Source organism: Lepisma saccharinum, chromosome 29 (assembly GCF_977018435.1).
Source record: "Lepisma saccharinum chromosome 29, izLepSacc3.1, whole genome shotgun sequence".
NCBI classification, from domain to species: Eukaryota; Metazoa; Arthropoda; class Insecta; order Zygentoma; family Lepismatidae; genus Lepisma; species Lepisma saccharinum.
The window spans coordinates 44,853,677-44,876,032 of record NC_139257.1 but is presented as its reverse complement, the minus strand read 5'-3'; the positions used below and the strand labels follow the sequence as shown (position 1 = coordinate 44,876,032).

Genomic DNA, 22,356 nt, shown 5'->3' with positions numbered 1-22,356 from the left:
ACATTTCTAATACCTACATACCCTTTTCGTCAGCATTAATGGTATAACTGCACGTTGTCAGTTTTACGGTACTTCACTTGGATATACTGTACTGAAGCAGAAATCCCATTGATAATGTAAGGAAATATGACACTTTATTTTGTTCGATTCAATTGTTTCACTTATATGCAAAAGTTAAGTTGTTTGCTTTACAGAGAAGAGAGAAGTAGCTTTATGCATTGAAAAATGAGTCCGCACTCATGGTTCTTGCAAGCAGAGGGTTCCAAACCTCAGTGGAAATATCAACATATAATACCGAGAACGTATAAGGAGACTGATAAATTACAAATTGTATTTCTTAATAATTCACTCTTATCTCATTTAGTCGTAACTTTAAAAATAATCAAGTATTTTATTTTAAACTTGCTGTGTATGACAAAATTCCGTAATCCCTCCCTAGCTTGTGAATTGTAATAATTTTCCAAGTTCACTATTTTGCAGTTTGAATTCAAATCATAGAGAATAGAGAAATTAAGTCAATTTCATAGAAGATAATATTGGTACTTAACAAATCCATACCTGGATCTGTATGAGTTTATTATTTCCATTTGCAAAAACATCGATTTAGTTCAGTTTGTAATTGTCAGGGAAAAATGTAAATTTTGTCCTGGAAAACCTGGAAAAGTCAGGGAATTTCATTTCTACTTGTTTGTAGCCACCCTGACTATGCATAGAAAAGAAGAAGTATAAAATGATCATCTATGTACACAATATTTACACTAATTTATGCACTTGTTGATGTATTTTTCCTTCAGTGCACTAAATGAATTTGTGAACATGTCAAATTCTACAGTTTTTAATAGTTCGTTCACTGTGTCCTGCATTGGCACTGCAGGTGAAAACCTATGCATATTGACTCTTGATCTCTGTGTGTAGAATAGATTTCGTTGTCTTGCACTGTGACGGCCTACATTAAAGGTTATATTTAATCCATTTCTGTAGGAAAGTGACGCCACTGACAACTCTTCTGTTAAGTAAAGTGTCCAAACGAAAATGTTTACATAACGTTTTGTAGTCCTTTTTGTGACAGTGTTCGCCTATAGACACAACCATTTCACAAACTGCATTTGAAAACTCTCCACTTCTTGCCAAGTTTTGTACTGTGGATTCCATGTAGTCTATTGGCCAGCCAAGAATTTTGTATACTTTGGGGGTACTAATTTTCCTTTACACCACAGTTAGGTGGGTGTGTAAAGATACCAAAAAACCATGATTGCCATCTCAATGTGGTAGCTAATAGAAATGGTGGCGTATCCAAGATGGCGGATGTTGACATTTAAAAAAAAGACTATTATCTCTGAAAGCAATGGCCCGATTTCAACGATCTTTTTTTCAATTGAAAGCTTAATATGTGTTCTATATTTAATGTTATCTTAGGTTTTTCGATATGAGCAACCGTTAAGTAGTCAATCACGGATTAGTGAAAAAGAATTCGTATGGGTCTGCAGTATTCGAGTAATGGGCGAACAAGTTCTCAGTAGCTAGAACTACCCTTGTTAACTGTCTGCAATATACAGTGTGTCACGTAAAGGGGTTTACACTATTTGAATGTTAATAACAGAGAAAGTATTACAGATAACCTGATGGAACTTTTTGTATCTGGATCTGTCATGATTAGTGCATGTTGCCATTCATTTGTTTTTCTTTAATTTCAGTTCAGTTGCCAGTAGTGACAAGTAATTGCCAAGATGGCTGTGAACCTTTCCGTTGAGCAACGGAAGTGGATTTTAAAGTGTTTTTGGAAATGTTGGAACATGCAAGAAGTGCAGAGACGATGGCGGGCAGAATTTGATGAATGGACTTCTGGGGGGATCTTGTGAAAGTTTGTACCACTGCTTCCATCCCTCTTTCGTCCAGTACTGATATCTTCCTGCCACACCGTCCCGGATCACACACACTTCCTTCCCTCTCAAACTTGTCGCGTAATTTCGTAATTGTTACACGTCACGGAGCCCCCCCCCCCAAGCCCCATGGAGTCGTCGCCTATGTTGCAGACCTCTTATTTTCCAGTCCAGTTAATGGAGTCGTGGGATTTCTTAATTCAAGGAAACTATTTGCGACATGTTTGGATTACTAGGGTATTGTTCGAAGCACTCATGTGTGAGAGATGGCACCGGAGCCAGAAACAATGCTCTGATGGGACATAGTAGAATTTATGGGTCATGGTTTGTGAACGTGGGAGTTGAGGAAATGGAAACAGTTGAGCCCTATAATGCAGCCTTAGAAAGAGCGTTTCGCGGGCTAACAGCAGACGTCGCTCGCACACTATTGCCGATACTCTCGTGTCGTCTGCTCCTCAGCCGATCAAACAGGCGGAGGTAGCAAGAGGCAGAGGTCACTCACTCACCCTTCCAGAAGGGTGCAGCGAGTTAGCTGTGGCAACCGGGCTCGCTCATTCGCGGACCTGATTGCTTCTCGCAGACACACCCCCATATTGTTGTCTGCTGTAAGCCCGCGAAGCCAACTTTCTAAGGCCTTCTGCATTATAGTTATATTCTGGCAAATCTGGCTTACTGAATCGTTTGGATGAATCATTTAACTTTGCAAGATTGAAAATTGGATATACACACTTTGAATGTTATAAACGCATGAGAATAATAATGTGTGAATGTACATGGTGGCCCAAAAGTAGGTATACAGTATATACCACTGTCGGCCTGGCATTGTTGTTTGCAAGTTCGTTATACTTTTCAGATATCTTGATACTATGAATGATGGCTGGTAATTTGAAAGTACAGGGTCGTAGTACTACCATAATAATTGTTCCTTAATTGTTGATGAATAAAGTCATTGGTACTGTATTCCTACTTTTGGGCCACCCTGTATGTAACCATTCAGATAGTGGGAATATACAGGGTGAGATTCAATTGTCTCCAACGGCGCACTACGATGCCCTGGGTTCGAATCCCCTCCTGGACATGGGTGTTATTTGAGAGTGTCCCTTCGTCACTTTCATCACTCATCTTTATCTTCGCGATTAACCAACATTGGAAGAAAAGGGATGGACGATATCGGAAATTTGATATCGTGATATTTGGACACAGGCGATACGATATTTCATCCGTATCGTGATATCGGCAATATATCATGACGATATATCGCCAGAATATCGTGATATATCAACAAAATATCGTGACGATATATCACCGACACGATATAAATCGCCAAAATATCGTGACACTATATCGCGATACGATATCACCAAAATACCGTGACCATATATCACCGACACGATATATATCGTCAAAATATTGTGGATATATCGCCAAAATATCATGACGATATATCGCCAAAATATCGTGACGATATGTCGCCAAACACTATATCGCGATACGATATATATCACCAAAATACCGTGACCATATATCGCCGACACGATATATATCGCCAAAATATTGTGGATATGTCGCCAAAATATCGTGACGATATATCGCCGACACGATATAAATCGCCAAAATATCCTGACACTATATCGCGACACGATATATATCGCCAAAATACCGTGACCATATATCGCGACACGATATATTTCGCCAAAATATCGTGACGATATATCGTCTAGTTGATATCGCCTGGACGATATATTTTTAATATCACGATATATCGTCTGGTCATCGAAGTCTTCATTCAATAAGTAGCGCTCTTGTGGAACCATTTGACTGAAGCTTCGGGTCTCCCGCATCTGCACGTTCCCAGATTTGTAGGTCGAGGCGAGAAAGCGAGTTTAGCAGGGAAAATGATAACGGCGCAAGGAAAGATGTGATTATGTATGACGTAATTATTTCATACGCAGGCGTCTACTTTCACCGTCGTGTGCAAGCATGCGGAAGGAACTTGGACTCGTTCCTTTTTCGTCCTGCGGCCTTAGTAATTCCTTTTAATAAAAGCCGAAAGTCGCTAAAATTATTCACCATAAGCGTGGTAGTTACCCATAAAATACACAGTGACGTGAGGCATCTTCATATTTTTAATTATACACTCTATCTTACGTTGGTTACGTAACAGAAAAAAATAGTTAAACGTTGAAAAGAATGCGTTACGTATGTATAACGATTTCGTCACGCCTATTCCGAAGGAGGTGAATGGGGGGGGGGGGTGGACTATGCAATTTGTAAAAACCCCTTCGCAAGGTTCGTAAGTAGTGATATTTATTTAAACTAGTATAATCTTTTAACAGGGGAGAAAAAATACAGGGCGCCTAAGAATTATATACACAAATATACACACAGTGCGTTCGTTTTGGCTCTGGGCCGAGAAAGCGCGTGACATGGCGCAGATGCTGGCATTTTTGTCTCGTAACGTCTCGCTTATTTACGCACATGTCTTTAGCATGCAGTCAATTATAATAATATAGCATAACGAGTACGAACCTGTGTTATAAGGGTTGTTCAAAGTTCTCGCGCTATCTCGGCACAGAGCCAAAACTGTATATATTTCGAGTCGAATTACAGAAATTTCAATTACGTTTTTTTTCTTAAAATAACGAGTACGTTATGTTTTATTAATATGTGTGTGTATCATTAAATCAGAATAATGAACATGCCATTATACATTTTTGCACTGTTCAATAATAATAATAATAAAATCGTCTTTTTTGGAGCGGGCGTTTTTCGGCCTCTAAGGCCGTTCTTACAACAGACCCTTGTCTGGGAGATTAATACAATGGAATATTGAGTAGTATACATAGACAAAAAAATTAAAACATGAAAAGGATTACATATCAATACAAATAAGAACAATTATATACAGTATATACGCGCATATGTATAGATAATTAAAAAGGAAAACAGATTTACCTATAAATTGTTGAACATAGGTATCTAATGTTTGTTGCTTTTCGTTTTAGTACATATATATACACAGAGCATTCCCTGACATTCGCTACGAGACTCGGCGGCAAGAACTTGTCTTTCCCGGTGAACGGGTCCGCGACAGTAGCACGCTACAGTCTGTTTTGTTCGCTCTCCTTCCCTTTCTGTTGACGTTGCAGACTGACGCCAGTATAATCCTCCCTCGGAAGTTGTGTTGAACATTGTGGCTTAATATGGCACCACAAAAGTTTACATTGCAACAAAGGATTTATCTTGTCGAGTGTTACTCGTGATACTCGAGTGTTACTCGTTACTTGTGAAGTGAAATAAAATAATGAAACAGTTGCTAAATGTTATAGTGAGTATTTTTATGAATGAAAAGTTGCTCGTGATTAAGTATTTCGCTGCCTTGCCAGTAGACACTGTTTGATATTATTTTTAAATAGCTTATGGCTGTTGATGGAGGTTGGGAGAGAATTCCATTCTTTAGTGGCAGTTACGGTAAATGATTTTCCGTAGGTGGTCGTATTATGTACTGGGACTGACAATATTTTTTTTCGTCGTGTTACACGTTCATGTCTGCTCGAATTTGTGTTCAGTTTTTCAAAGAGATATCCAGGCTGCTTGTTGCCTATTAATTTGTGTATTAAAGTTAATTGGTGTTTCGCGAAATTCTTGGTGTTAAGCCAATTCAAACTGAATGAGTATTTCGAAATGTGGTCCCTTCTTTTCAGCTTGTAAATGAATCTTATGCATGCATTTTGTAGCTTTTGTAGCGTATTAGTTATGGAGCTGCTTGCATTGTAAGCAACTGTGGCTCCGTAGATTAATCGTGATAAAACTAGACTCAATGCCTACAATATTTTTCAAGTGATGTAATGCTCGAAGAGATTTGGAATAGGAGAGAGGGCTATGTATTGCATAATTATTTATGCGATTGGCAGTTGAGCCGCCTTTAGAAAGGCCTTTCCGGCGCAATAATTAATGGCTTTTAATCCAGTCTTGTATTAATTAATACATTAAAGCACATTTTGTAGTTTTATTAGTTAAATTCATGTATTTCTTAACGCTAATTGGGTGGCTCTTGAGAAAAAGGGCTCGCTACTGAATTATTTTTAGTTTTGTTTACCCCTGCCTTTTAAGAATGTATTCTTGGGTTCAGTAGTGCTTTTGTACACAGATGGTATTATCTTACCTTTGACATAACGCAGATTGGAATCCATTTTTAATCCTTAAGATTATCAAATTGATAAAGAAAAAGCAGTCTTTGCTTTATGGACATTTTGTGAGCAGCAACGATTACGTGCGATTTGAACCATCAATCTCGTAATCTCACCGGTATCGAATTTTCCAGTAACATCATCAAGAAATAATGAGATGAATTATTTGCAGTCAAGAACCTGAATGTTCTTTTTTCACCGATACATTATTGAGGGTCAAATATAACGACTGGATTCGAACCAAGTTCTCTGTTACCCATTAACCATCCAGGAGCCGTGTTGTTGATAATTTATAAAGTTGAAACGTCGATATACTGAGTATTGATCCCAGTAGAGCATTGTCTATGCATTTACTCGATAACTGAATTCGATTGATATTGAACACTGAAGTCGAAGACTTCATTTCGCCCAACCCAATACCGATCCAGATTGGATTTCACATCTTTTATTCGGCTGTTTTATCTGCGTGATTCTAATTTTCAGCCAAGAATACCGCAAACCGACTGTTGTAATTCAATTATTGTATCGGAGCCAGGTTTCTGTCGCCGAAGCTCTATAATCAATATAATCAAAATTAAGAAATCATCTTCTGGAGTCAACTTACAGGAAAATAAAATGAAACCTTCGTATAAACTTGTAAGACCAACACCCACAGACTATTTTCTGTAATTTGAGAATGTTTGTTATGTGTGTGTTTATGTTTTACGTGTATTTTTTTTTACTTTTCTTAGTGTATATGCAGTGCTCGAAAAATCTTCATCCGAGCTAGGCGCCAGGAAACCACCTACTGGCAATTATGCATACTATAAGAAGTTGAGCATCACCGTATTCAAAACATTGCTAAATCATGTGAGACAGCAGAAAATTTGAGGTTGGGGGACAAGAGAGTAAGGAATAGTTACTGATTCTATGAAATGTTCACAACGTTGATAAGAAAATCATAACACCATTAAGCCTTGTTTCCATGATATGAAAAACTCAATATGCTGACCAAGGCAGAAATTTATTTTATTATAAAACATAAACTAAACGTAACGTTTCAACCTTGTAGCAAGGTCTTTTGTACACCCAACGGCGAAAGAAACAGTAAGCGAATTGTCCACCACCATTTTCATTCGGTCTGAATTACACGATATGATGACACTGAATTGAAATAATAACTTCAATAAGCAAAGAACAATGCGTGCTTCGAACCAACATGGTTTCATTCCTTAAAAGAACACAGGATGTGGAAAATTTGCTTACCATTATCTTTGCCGTTGACTTTACCTGGTGCAGAGTCTGAAGAATACCTTGCTAGACGGTTGAAACGTTACGTTTAGTTTATGTTTTAAAATAAAATAAATTTCTGCCTTGGTCAGCATATTGAGTTTTTCAAAAAAAAATATTTGCTAACTTGCTATACTGCAATTTGAACTTAGAACCTTCAAAATTCCGTACATGCAAACTTAAATGAACGGCAACATTACAGGAAAAGATCACAGTCGCCAGGCTGAAATTTTGTCGCCAAGGCGACCTGGCAAGCGGGATTTTTCGAGCCCTGTGTATATGTATTTTTATTTTTTTTTGTTTTTTTTGCGGGGTTTTCTTTTTTTTTTTTTTTTGGTATCTTAATGTTTTTAGTTTTTATATATTTCACAAACAGTTAGCTATAAAAATATATTTATAAAATATAAAGCAGAGATGGTTAAGTGGAAGAAAAGGCTTGTTTGTGCCTTAACTTCGCCATCCAAAACAAGGAATAAATAAATATACTATACGTAGAAGTTACTAGATTCTAATCAATCCAGCTATTTCAATTGCCCACCGAGGAAGAAAGAAGAAATACTATAATTGTGCCACTTGTTGTGTTGAAGTCAAAACCTTTGCAGTAATAGGTCCTATTCCACTGCCATAAGCAGCCCCAACTACTTTTTTTTTAATGACACGTTTCAGGACCGGGGTTCTATATCTCATATTGGTACTTTGGTGAGTCTCCACATCCATTCTGCCAGTTTGATTCAAGTTCACGGAAACACCCTGTATATTTAAAATAATAACTTTGGAATGTGCTTTACTAGAATTTTGTAGATGTTCTAAACGTATAAGGCAAGGAATAGTGTATTAAAAAGAGTTAACGAAGATAGAAAAATTCCGAATATTATACAGTTGAGGAGATGAGGTCCATACTCCAACAGGCAGTTACAGTGAGGACCATTAAAGTAAACAGCAAAAATAGAAGTATGGATAAAGTATGAAGTACAGATTGCTAAGGGTCGTCAAGATCTGCTGTAGGGAAGTTAAAAAATACTCCAGGACGATGTGCCGATGGAGCACTATGGGAGATTGACGATTAAAAAAATGAAACCCCGTTATTCACAATAATGGATGCATGTGTTCTTTTTGGCTTAATTTTGTTTCTACATAGATAGTGCTTTTGATGTTTGTATTGTGGTCGCGATTTGAAGTTGCTTTGCTGCCCTGAATTCAAACGTTTTTCATGATTTTTTTTCGTGCTATGCAATGTTAAATGAAAGAGATTTTAGTGGATTCCTTCGTTATTCAGTTTTGCTGCCAATATTTGTCCTAAGTAACTAACTCTCTAGGCTTCTTAAACCCGAAGGTTATTGGCTGCAGCAACACAAGCCTTTAATCTGTCCCTATCCTAGGCAACAAGAGCAATCCATTCTTTTCCATCCTTACCGATTCCCCTTTACGTCCACCGCAACGTTATCCCTCCATCTTCGTCTTAGCCTTCCTACAGGTCTCTTACCATTAGGTTTCCCAACAAGAATCCTGTAAACTCCACTTTCCCCATTCATGCCACATGGCCTGCCCACCTAAGTCTTCTTGATTTAATTATTCTAATAATATCTGGGCAGGAATACAAATTGTGCAGTTCTAAATTACGTAATCTTATCCACTCGCCTGTCCCCATATCTCTTTTAGGTTCAAATATTTACCTAAGGATTTAAGTTTCAAATAGACGTTAAATAAGTATGGTCCAAATAAGTATGCCACTGTGTAGTCAAGTGAGAAGCGGAGGCTTAATGAGAACTCGATTCCTGGTACCTTACATAGTGTTCCATTGCTGTAGCAATTGAGTGGCCGAACCAGCCCTGGTACTCTTGAACCTGTGTGGTAATCTGGGTAGAGCAATGGTACCGTATGCCAGAGACCTGGGTTTGAATACTGGTCGAGCCTAATTTTCCGCTAATAAAGAGTGTGCCAAAAGATTTATTTTAAGAGAAAAAAGTATTTATTAATTGGCAAAGTTATTACATTATTTGAAACATTTAAACATTGCCATTAAATGTGGAATCGGATATCTCCGCTACATTGGGCTTTTTGAAATGTCCAGTTGCGGTGACCGATGGTGCACTGAGGTTTCAGGACACTCCGCCACACTATCATTCACAGCAGCAATGTTTTCGGCTGAACGGCCGGTAAGAGATCCGCTTGTTTTTTTTTGTCTCCAACCGAACCTCTTTGTTCAATTTTTTCAACTAAGCCCCGCGACAAGTTAAGTTTGCAGCAACTTTTCGCCCATGTAGACCCAAACGTGCGCGCAGAATATAGTTCCACTGCAATACTGCCGATTACCTCAATGTCCGTGATATGAACAGCTCGGCGGTCGAGGCAAGACTCGCACGGGAGATGCTGGGGCCAGTTCTCGCGCGGTTTAATACATAAAACCTGCTGCAAACTTAACCTGTCGCGGGGTATAGTTTTTTCACAGTTTGGGTCGTTTCTCCTACCCAAAATGTCATGAATTTTAACGATCGTCACTCGCTCGTCCGTCATGTAGCGCTCCATGTTGGACTAACCTTAACGTCTTTATCACATCTGACCTCGCAGAACGCTGCCAACCTTGCGGGAAGAAAAACTGAGCACAATTTAAACCCTGCGTTAATTTTGGGACACCCTATATTTCTGCAGAGTACAATAGTACCTGCGAACAGATACCATGTTTGAAACAAAACAGGTTATAGTTCAGACACTTGTCATGATTCTTTGTGCGATTTTTTGTTTTTGGCAATTTGTGAACACAAAAAAGGGCAGAGGTAATTAATTACAGCATAAGGGAAATTACCAGAGATGCGTTGAACGTGCACTGCACGCTGAAAACAATGTGTACGTATGTACTAGATTGTCTTCTCATTTGTATGAAATTTCGCCTGAGCCGTACGCGAGACGAATATTTAAATGTTGAACACTCCTCGCTCTTGTCCAGGGAGGAGATTTCGCGTAGGTGAGCTGCAATCGTTAATAGGATATTTTCTGTGGTTACTTCACATCACATACAAGAGGACGTAGGGAGCGGCAATTCTTGCTAGAATTTGAACATTACGTGATCCAGACGATCCCTACCTTTGGCTACAGAATTTAAATATTTTTTTGGCGTGACCCACATGATTTGATTACATAGAGCGGAAAGTGAGAATTTTCTTTATTTTTAAATCATTTACCCGTGTGTGTGTGGTGGGGGGGATAGGTTTTGGTACTTTAGATTCTAAGGCACGACTCTTAGATTTGAATCTAAACATCTATGTATTTGTTTATCAATTTCGTCAGGTAACGTTACATTCTCATCCTAGTGATTAATTTGAGTTCGAATTTGAATTTAAAATTTTTGGTGCGTCAGCACATTTGCTATTTTGCACCCTTCACGTTATACGGGGTCCAGCCCCTTACCATAACTAAAATAACTAATGTCGTGTAACTAAAATTTTAAAATATTCTGACTTAAGATAAAAGATGAAGCTGTAAAGGGGCACTCAGCACACAAAATGACAAAACACAGGACAGCACACACAAAATTATACTGACCATAGTACCAGTCGCCAGAGCCTCGTTCGTCTGCAAAATGCAGTTCAGGGTGTACTACGTGGAGGCGAAGTTAACAATTGGGTATACTTCGTGGAGGCGAGGTTGACTTGGGTATACTTCGTGGAAGTGAGGTTGACAATTGGGTGTACTACGTGGAAATGAGGATGACAATTGGGTGTACTACGTGGAAGTGAGGTTGGCAATTGGGTGTACTACGTGGAAGTGAGGTTGGCAATTGGGTGTACTACGTGGAAGTGAGGTTGGCAATTGGGTGTACTACGTGGAAGTGAGGTTGACAATTGGGTGTACTACGTGGAAGTGAGGTTGACAATTGGGTGTACTACGTGGAAGTGAGGTTGGCAATTGGGTGTACTACGTGGAAGTGAGGTTGGCAATTGGGTGTACTACGTGGAAGTGAGGTTGGCAATTGGGTGTACTACGTGGAAGTGAGGTTGGCAATTGGGTGTACTACGTGGAAGTGAGGTTGACAATTGGGTGTACTACGTGGAAGTGAGGTTGACAATTGGGTGTACTACGTGGAAGTGAGGTTGGCAATTGGGTGTACTACGTGGAAGTGAGGTTGGCAATTGGGTGTACTACGTGGAAGTGAGGTTGACAATTGGGTGTACTACGTGGAAGTGAGGTTGACAATTGGGTCTACTACGTGGAAGTGAGGTTGGCAATTGGGTGTACTACGTGGAAGTGAGGTTGGCAATTGGGTGTACTACGTGGAAGTGAGGTTGGCAATTGGGTGTACTACGTGGAAGTGAGGTTGACAATTGGGTGTACTACGTGGAAGTGAGGTTGACAATTGGGTGTACTACGTGGAAGTGAGGTTGGCAATTGGGTGTACTACGTGGAAGTGAGGTTGGCAATTGGGTGTACTACGTGGAAGTGAGGTTGACAATTGGGTGTACTACGTGGAAGTAAGGTTGGCAATTGGGTGTACTACGTGGAAGTGAGGTTGGCAATTGGGTGTACTACGTGGAAGTGAGGTTGGCAATTGGGTGTACTACGTGGAAGTGAGGTTGGCAATTGGGTGTACTACGTGGAAGTGAGGTTGACAATTGGGTATACTACGTGGAAGTGAGGTTGACAATTGGGTGTACTACGTGGAAGTGAGGTTGGCAATTGGGTGTACTACGTGGAAGTGAGGTTGGCAATTGGGTGTACTACGTGGAAGTGAGGTTGGCAATTGGGTGTACTACGTGGAAGTGAGGTTGACAATTGGGTGTACTACGTGGAAGTGAGGTTGACAATTGGGTGTACTACGTGGAAGTGAGGTTGGCAATTGGGTGTACTACGTGGAAGTGAGGTTGGCAGTTGGGTGTACTACGTGGAAGTGAGGTTGGCAGTTGGGTGTACTACGTGGAAGTGAGGTTGACAATTGGGTGTACTACGTGGAAGTGAGGTTGACAATTGGGTGTACTACGTGGAAGTGAGGTTGACAATTGGGTGTACTACGTGGAAGTGAGGTTGGCAATTGGGTGTACTACGTGGAAGTGAGGTTGGCAATTGGGTGTACTACGTGGAAGTGAGGTTGGCAATTGGGTGTACTACGTGGAAGTGAGGTTGGCAATTGGGTGTACTACGTGGAAGTGAGGTTGGCAAATGGGTGTACTACGTGGAAGTGAGGTTGGCAATTGGGTGTACTACGTGGAAGTGAGGTTGGCAATTGGGTGTACTACGTGGAAGTGAGGTTGACAATTGGGTGTACTACGTGGAAGTGAGGTTGGCAATTGGGTGTACTACGTGGAAGTGAGGTTGGCAATTGGGTGTACTACGTGGAAGTGAGGTTGGCAATTGGGTGTACTACGTGGAAGTGAGGTTGGCAATTGGGTGTACTACGTGGAAGTGAGGTTGGCAATTGGGTGTACTACGTGGAAGTGAGGTTGGCAATTGGGTGTACTACGTGGAAGTGAGGTTGGTAATTGGGTGTACTACGTGGAAGTGAGATTGGCAGTTGGGTGTACTACGTGGAAGTGAGGTTGGCAATTGGGTGTACTACGTGGAAGTGAGGTTGGCAATTGGGTGTACTACGTGGAAGTGAGGTTGGCAATTGGGTGTACTACGTGGAAGTGAGGTTGACAATTGGGTGTACTACGTGGAAGTGAGGTTGGCAATTGGGTGTACTACGTGGAAGTGAGATTGGCAGTTGGGTGTACTACGTGGAAGTGAGGTTGACAATTGGGTGTACTACGTGGAAGTGAGGTTGGCAATTGGGTGTACTACGTGGAAGTGAGGTTGACAATTGGGTGTACTACGTGGAAGTGAGGTTGACAATTGGGTGTACTACGCGGAAGGATCATCCCTTACACCCCATGAACAATGATAGGGGTTAAGTTATTGAAATACGAAAAAAAAGTAAAGTGTTCCCCTGTGCATAGCACCACGCCATGAAGGCGTATAGGGGGTGTGGGGGTAACGCCCCACACTTTCTTGATCCGGTCGTGAGTGGGGGTGATGTGATCAGCATCACGCCCCTGACCGCCTTTACCCCCCAGGGTTTCCCCCAGGTACCCATGTTATTCGACGCTGGGTGGGCGCCGGGGCCGCTTCCTCCGTTAGAAAAGTTCCCGGATTTGAACCGGCCGGGGATCGAACCCGGGACCTTGAGCATGGTAGTCAGACGCGTTACCGACTGAGCCACCGCGGCCACTATTGAAATACGAGCACATTTTTTTTATGTCTATATGTAATACTTAATCGGCTTCAGCGAAATGGAAGGAATAGAACGGAAGGTCCAACGTAGCTACTTTTATCCGGACAAGAAAAGTATTTTCTATTGCAAAAGTATGGGGTGGGGCGTTATTGTGCAGAAGAAAACATTAGTTCTGTACGAACACAAAGCTTTTACAACTTTATATCGAAAATGTCTCGCTCGAGCAATTGTTCCCAGGTAACCATCCAGGTTAAGATTAGAGTTAACCTTAATTAATGTTAACCTGGCTGGTTACCCGAGAACACTTGTTCGAATCACGTCACCACGAAAGCTGTAATTCCTATGTCAGTCTTGTTCATGATGAATATGCCATTTATTATGTATTGGTATAACACTATAACATTGCTACTCATCAAAGTTCCAGTAGCAGTCATGGAGTTTTTTTACGCATATTTTAAGTTAGTATAATGTAAACTTAAATGTTGACAGTTGCTTGAATGTATACATTTTTAAATTTTTATTTTTCTTCACTTGCAGAACTGGAATTGGGCACACAGTGTGTTGTGGAGATGGATGAAAGTCAAACGATTCTCCATCATCCATCCGCTCTCGACAAAATGGAAAGGTAAGTAACCCTAGTGATTAATGTTTGTATTTTTTTAAAAAATGTATTTTAGCGCACACCTTTTTGGTTCTTTTACATTTTTTTATGCAGAAGTGCGGTTTACGGAAACCAACAATAGAAATGAAAGTACACAAAAATATCTTCGAATAACGGGCGAAAGAAATCAATGAGCACTATATTGGTATGAGAACATTTTCTTCTTTAAGATCCCAATTTCGGATTAATTAATTAGGTACAATAAACTACTGAACGTATTTTAAACAGTCCGGAACGTTACTTATAGCTCTTACGAATTCAAAACATCTGTGATCTGAATCGAATTTAGGCCTAAGGGTGTCCAAATAGTAGGGTGACCATATTTTGACCCAAAAACGGAACATCTCAAGGAGATCAGTTTATCCCCCCCCCCCCCTTTTCCTGAAAAATCGGTTAGGCCTAAAATTAATGTTATAATTAACGTATTATTATTATTATAGGATGGATCACATGAGTGATATACATCATAAACAATAAGTTAAATTTGATCACCTGTTGTCAAAAGGTGTTAACTATTATAACTTACACAGTGTTTCTTGGTCCCTTCTGATCAACCTTTAACGTTAGTCCTACACTGAAATTGAAGAGTACCAGAAGTATTTTTCAGAAGAACCAATCTTCTTGAGAGCAGTTTTATTCTTCACCAACAGCTTATAAATCTCCCCGAAAACCTTACCCAACATATCCGACACAATGCAAGATTTGTCTTGTGAGATTGTGTCAAGATGCAGGAATTTAAATTCTTTTTGTAATTCCGCATTGAAACTGCATGTACGCTTCTTGGCCATGCTTTTTCACTGCTCTACAAATAACGGAACACACTCAAAACAATACATTTTTTTTAGCATGAAATTTGTTTCAAATTTAGACTGTTTTGAAAATAACTCATACACTGTTATAAAACGGGACAAATGGTGGCTTTTTAATAATATCAACGGAACAACCAGGACACGCTTCTAAAACGTCGACAACTCAACTATCTGTACCACCGAGGGTCACACTTGAAACTACTTGCCCACTTCCGATATTTGTATTAGCTAAGAATATAATACAGAGCATTCCGTAACATTCGCTACGAGACTCGGCAGCAAGCGGCCCGGCGTCAGCGCGTCTTTCCCGATGAACGGGTCTGCGACAGTCGCACGCTACAGTCTGTTTTTTTTTCGCTCTCCCTGCCTTCCCTCTCATTTCCTTTCAGTTGACGTTGCAGACTGACGCAAGTATAATCCTCCCTCGGAAGTTGTGTTGTGTCCTGTCCATGTGTTGAAGATTGTGTCTTAATATGGCACCACAAAAGTTTACATTACAGCAAAGGATTTATCTTGTCGAGTGTTACTTCGGAAAGAGGGATTTTGGAGAAGTGCGACGACGTTTTGCAACGAAATTTCCTGGTGTTCCCGTTCCACATAGGACCACTATATTAAACCTCGTAAAAATGTTTAGAGTAACAGGGTCAGTTTTGTATAAAAGTGTAAAGAAAAATGTGGAAATCTAGAAAATAAGTATACAAAGACAATCCACACACCATCCGTGAGTTAAAAAAGAGTATTGTACGAGAAATCGGGAGAATTACAGTAGACGAACTTGCACGTGTAAATGCCAATTTCCTTCGGAGATGCCAGGAATGTGTTGCAAGCAGAGGGACATCATTTTCAACACCTTCTGTAGTCAAGGTTAGTACACAATATGAAAACTAATTTTAATAGCCCACTCTAGCGACTGTCGCGGACGTGTTTACCGGGAAAGACAAGCGCTGATGCCGGGCCGCTTTCCGCCGAGTCTCGTAGCGAATGTCAGGGAATGCTCTGTATAATTTATGTAAAATTTCTTGTAAAATCAGAAGTCGGAAAACTTGATGTGACAAAAATAAGTGGAAATCCTGACTTTGCTCTTGGTAAAATGTGTCAGAAACGTCGACAACCACCACAAGAAGTATACTTTTTAGTGTAACTGAGGTGTGGTAACGTGAGATGTATAGGGTGGTTCGAATGTCGCCATACATTGGTTCGATTAGCAGTTCTCAGGCTTCATGAAAAGAAGTGTAAGTGTTCGTGAAGCAAATAACAATCGTAATATAATTTTTTTTAAGGGTAACTGTGGTCAGTTTGTTACAGGATTGTTTTGTTTTGAGCACGTAACTGTCATTGTTGTAATGCATTGTCTTGACCTTTCGTGGAGTAGAACCCTTACAATGATACTCCTCAGCCTCAGAGCCGCTATTCTTCCCCGTACGTGACTGAACCGCTCAAGATCGAGCCTACATGGTTCGCTACACCGCAGGATCACGCTCTTCCTCGAATGTAGGTCATGTTCCTCTTGTCCTTGTGCCACGGTCAGATGATTCGAAAGGGTAAAAAATCGACAAGTTCACAAGATTTTTCGCCTGAAAAATCCTATTGTATCGTCGGATGTTTGTGAAAGTGCTTTTCCTTTGTTCTTGCAATTATGTGCCGAAAATATACTTTCGTTTTGTATTTGTGACTGAGAAGGTGCAGTTTTTTAATCGCAGAGAAAAGTGCTTGTTTCGTTGAGAACTTTGACATCTTTATGATGTCATACTTAGAAAAAATGTGTACTTCTCAGTGTTCAGATGTTTTTCATGTGGAACGAGTTGTAGATATTTCTTTACGTTCTTATAAAACTTTGACGGTACTTTTATATTTATTATATATGATTTAGAAAGTGTAAAAAGAAACAAATACGTCGATGATTTCTCTCTCGCAAGAAACATAATATGTTACTTTTTTATGTGCGTGCTCTAAAGTTATTTGCAAGTTTCCAGCGATTCGATTTCCATTAAACAGAGTTATTTTAATAATTCTGTCTTGCAAGTTATTTATGTTTTTGCGGCAGGTACTACTGAACTAAGCTCCATGCTGCAACAACCCTCTAAGGGCCAATTGACTTCCCGAGGCCACAGCCTGCTACATTTTTTCAAGTAGCTCCCCAATTGTCCTCACGACGGTTGGTCAACGCCGAAATTGGAGGAGGCTCCCGGGAATCTAACCCGGGACCGCATGCACCAAAGGCGAGAGCGTTGACCATGTGGGCATTTGGCTACAAGGCATCTCTTTGCGATAGATATGGCAAGTAGAGAGCGTGAAGTATTCCACTATCCAGAAATAAGTGTTTAAGTATTTATTTACGTTCAATCAATTCACTAGATATTAATTGAACTGCAAAGTAAACTTGTCGCGACATACAAATAATAATAATAATAATAAAAATAGTGATGTCCGCAGAATGACAAGATTTTTTTACTTCAATTTTCACCATTTCACACGTGGAAACATCTGCTTTAGACACACATGCACTTTCCTATGCAGTAACAAGACAAGACAATATTTTTAGCCTTCCCTTTCGTCAGTGTAATAAGTAATGTCAGTTTTCACTATGGCTGCCATTTGTTTTTCTTCCAGTACTCCCTTTTCCCCTCGTTAGTGAAAATTCGATAACTTTGATTACGTCGGATGGTCTTAAGTTGGTTATAGGCCCAGACTATCGACATTTTTGAAGAAAAATATACTTTCTCTTTCAAAGACCACTGGAATTTCTTTCTTCCCTGTTGTTTGCATTGTCTACAGTAGACTATGTAAACTATAAGTCAATGTAATCTTCGTGTAGATTACGCGTAGACAACGCATGTAGACGTAAACGTATAGTCTACGGCACATCACCGCCACTAGTAGAGTATTTGACAGATGACAAACTTAGAGCTTGTCGCTCACCAGGACGCTCCAAAGCGCACCGAACTATCCGACTTAACGTCCATATAGTGCGCCTCGCCGAAACGCGAAAGCGGCATCTGGAATTTCCATGCCAGTACACAGAAAAAAACTGGTTTGTTTGGAATTACCAATAAAGTTTGGTTGAGCTGTTTGGTTATGCTTTTTGTTTCCGATAACCAAGTGTTGCTTGTAATTACTAAAGTATTTTGTTTAAGAATACTAAAAAATTTGGTCAGACGAAATATGGTATTCGTAAACAAAATTATACATATGTAAGTAAAGAGAAACAAAACGTTTGGTTAAATTTACTGTATGTGCGTGAGCGTGCTTTCGAATTTGAAATAACGATTGTTTAGTTTCGTCGAGTGTAGTATGAAAGTCCTTTGTCGAAAATTGAAACTCGTGTAGATAGATAATTACTCGAAGCAAGTCTTTATGTTCTTGTGTAACCTAATATTCTGAAGAAAAAAAAAAGCTCAGAATATACATACTTTATACTGAGCTTCCTACATCGGCCGCTAGATGGTTCTGCTGAAATGTGTAAAAGAAACATAAGTTTTTGTACAAGAAATAATGGTACATTTGATTGTAATCATACTGAAAAATTGTACTTTAACACTCCTCGAAAGATGTGTGAACATGAAAGCTACAAATTAAAGAAGAAAATGTACTGCAGTCAATAAAAGTGAGTCTCCCATGAGCAACGTTTTTGATTCCAGACTATATAAGTAGAAGGTAAGTGAGTCGGAAAAAAAAAAGTAGACGCATTCCAAAGATTGTTAGTTCATGTGAACTTTCTATTTTGAATGTGTATTTTGAGATCAGTTAGTTGTTACAAACTATCCACCCTAGCTAAAATTAGGCAATTATAAATAATTTAACAAATCGTTGCCGTTGGATATTTTGACTAAATTATTTGGTTTTCCTAAACTAATGGGCTACATTTTGTTAGATTTACCAAAATAATATTTGGTTTTGGTAACCAAAAAAAGGTTTACGACGAACAAATAGAACTTGACCAAATCTTTTGTTACTGGTGAACAATTGTTTGGTTGATGCCTATTTAAACAAACGATTTGTTCACCACTACCATTTTTTTGGTTAATCCAAACAAACATTTTTCTCTGTGTAGTCTTTCCGTACGCGGTGGATCCGAATGTGCTCATGTCATTTCGTTTGTGCTCGTGCACTTCCGTGCTTGTAGAGGCAAACAAGAAGGTAATGCTATACACTTTCCCAACACTCGGTAGCTCGGCAGTGGGTGTTGCACCTCAGTGCCAAAAACGCACGAAATGTTCCACGCGGCGTTTCGGAGAATCGCGTTCGGCAAGTCAAGACTGTTTGACTAAATACCTCCGAAGTAAAGTATAAATAGGCGCATTTCTTTAGAAGTTATGACCAGGGAATTGTGCCAGTCCCGGATCCCCGCGCACCATTGTCACGGAAGTTCTCGAGAATCACAAATTGTGTGGGGTCTAGATTTCGAATCTTCAGCGTCCTTCATACAGACCTGTTCCTGCTCCCTCATATTATCGTGTATTTGGATCCGTGAAAAGGACGCTTTGAAGGGAAGAAAATCTAGGAGTGACGACGTGGTATAAGAAGCGGCGTATTCTTGCCTTAAGGCACAACCAAAGACGTTTTTTTCTTCAATAGAATAAGTGAATAGGAGTGTGATTATGTAGAATAATTAATTTGCGTCTGTGGTTGAATTATATACCATGATTATTGCAGTTATTTTTTTGATACACTCTCGTAAAGGTATAGATTGTACGTGACCGTTAAATTAATCAGTATAGTATGTTGTGATGACACTTTTTCTTATTAAATCTGTTTCCATGGTGTCTGTAAAATGGGTTAGAATTCACTTCCTTCACGCAAGGTAATGAAATCGGCGGTAAAACTGTCCAAAGTCTCTTTCAAATAATTTACTTGTGGGAGCACAGTGAGATAATTCCAAGCATATTATAACCATGTCGTAGAAAGTGAAACTACTGATTATCCTTTTGTCATATAAGATTGCGTGGAGACTCGTGAATTATGAGCAAAAGCTACACGCGTGCGTGCCTTTATTTCGCTGAGTCCAAGTCCGGACAATTTCGTTCTCAGGGTATATTTCATGGAAATGGGAGTGCCTTGAGAAAACGACCCAGGCATCAGTTTTCTAGAACGAATTATTTTTGCTCCAGTGCTGGACGTATCCAGGTTCTCGGTATTTCACAATTTCCCTAATTTACCTACTTTGTTCCTTGTCTGCCGCCTCTCGCGGATCGCGACGGTGAGAAGGAATGATGGTTAGTTGAAATTCGTGAAGGACACTCGTATTGGGACACTCATGAGAAGGACAGGACTCGGACCCGGAAACTTAGCTTCACAAGAGAGAATTTCATCTCATGGGGGAGAAAATAGACTGTGTACGTTTTGTGGAAGTTTCGTGATGTTAGTATTATGTACACAAGACAGTATTACCCACTTTTGTACTCGAAGGGGTATGGCATTAATTTTATATAACGCGCAATGGTACAAGAATTCATTCATATTTTCTTACTGGTTAAAGATACATCGAGAAAATCTACACCACTGGATTTCTCGTTGAAATTCTAGCCTGATTTGATATATCACCTCCCTTCCCATTTAATATTTTGAAGTTGAATTTAAGATGGCGGCCGTTATCGTCATATGCCCTATAACATTTCCCGTACCCCTATTACAAACCTACAGTTTTGCTGAACTGTGTCACTCAACTTTTTATTCGGGTGTTTCTATACTTTTGGACCACCCTGTATAATAGCTTTTAATTGGTTTCCCCCCTTAATTTCAGAATGTGTCGAATTATTGAGGTACATCTGAAAATGCCGTGAATATTTTGTCTTCTATGAAAAATTCAAGCGTACATTTGAATATCTAAAGTTATTTTAGTTTGCGTAGCCCGTCATAAGAGAAATCTGGAGTTTCAGTAGAAAATTCGAATTACTCAATTTCTGTGAGCAGCCGTGTTGAGTAATGGACGGTTTTTACGACTTCTCTCTGTTTCCGCCGTTGCTTAGTGCTGCACGAAGACCAGTGAAATTATAAATCGTTAGGAGAAATCAATTTTATCCAAAGGTCATGCAAATCTAAAGGAATATTTCCGTATAGCTATACGTTTAACACCGTATAGCTATACGTTTAACACCGTATAGCTATACGTTTAACATGTTTCTCAAGCCCATACTTTTTTCATATTGTTTTCGGAATTAGCATCGAATAGTTTCTGTATTGGCACGGAGAAAAAATATCAGAAGTTGTAGAAATATTTGCATTGCTAGTTGGTACTCACACGTGAAATTAACAAGATATTAAGAAACAAACATGCAATTGTACAGGATAAAACTAATAATATCAAATTTAGTGTATAAAAATCACAAAGTAGTACGTATGTTGCAAAATCATGCTTAAAATATTTTTTTTTTAGTACCGACGTTGCATTATCATATCGAACGATAGTGTTAAAATTTTGAGAATTATTTCTCCGAGAATTATTCATCGACCTGTAATCAAGGAGTCCCAGGTTCGATTCGCGATGGTGGCACATAGTGGTTCGGATCCCACTTTAAACTGTAGGTCCAGTCCCGATTTACCTTACTGTGACAAAGCGGACTTAAAACACCAACTCAATCAATCAGTCAATCTTAGAGAATTATGATATGCGATTGTAGATTTTCTTTTAAACACAATTAGAGCATTTCCTTTCTCTTGCAGCATTATGATTATTATTGCTTGTGCAACATTGTTACAATTATAATGAATACATTACCTGAAATCTGTGCACCATATTTACTTTTTAAAACAATTTGACATGACATTGTCATTACATAACCGCATTTTTTTCTAATAAGAAACCGAATATGGCTTTAGTGTCATAGACTTTCGAAAGGAAATCATATTTTTATCTCTTTGTTTAGTGTTTTTCAAGCTTCAAGGACCAGTGTTCGTAGATTGAACATGTTTTTTTATATCACACACATTTTATGAAAAATATAAAACATTAAACCCATTCTGCAGATTAAAAAAAACACCACGTCAGAACAGCCTATTTTTCTGAGATACAGTATTTCCTTGAAACGCGTGACGAGGATCGTCTCTCTCAATGCAGGTGTGTATGCCCTCTCGTGATTTGCCTCGTCCACGATTTCAAACTTTTTATCTTGCCTATGTATGTCACGGACGTCGAGTTCCTGAAGATATAGTATCTGGCCTTATCTTATTTCGTGAGATACACGCTATTGGAGACATTTACATTTTTAACCACTCCTAGATAACTTTGGTTATTTTTATTTTTTTCCCCTCTTGAGGGTACTTACCGATGAAGTTTATGTAAAATCATACGCCAGATGCTAATATGAACAAAATGTTTGGAGCACAATTATCAAAATATAGGAGAAAA

General features: G+C 39.3%; 1 protein-coding gene across 1 annotated transcript in view; it reads left to right on the top strand.

Annotated features, from left to right (window-relative positions):
• Positions 1–22,356, top strand: part of Khc-73 (Kinesin heavy chain 73) — a 405,567-nt gene that overhangs the window by 24,483 nt on the left and 358,728 nt on the right. The window contains exon 2 of the mRNA XM_083114710.1: positions 14,079–14,166. Coding sequence (XP_082970836.1) covers positions 14,079–14,166 — 88 coding nt within the window. The remainder of the gene's footprint in view (positions 1–14,078; positions 14,167–22,356) is intronic.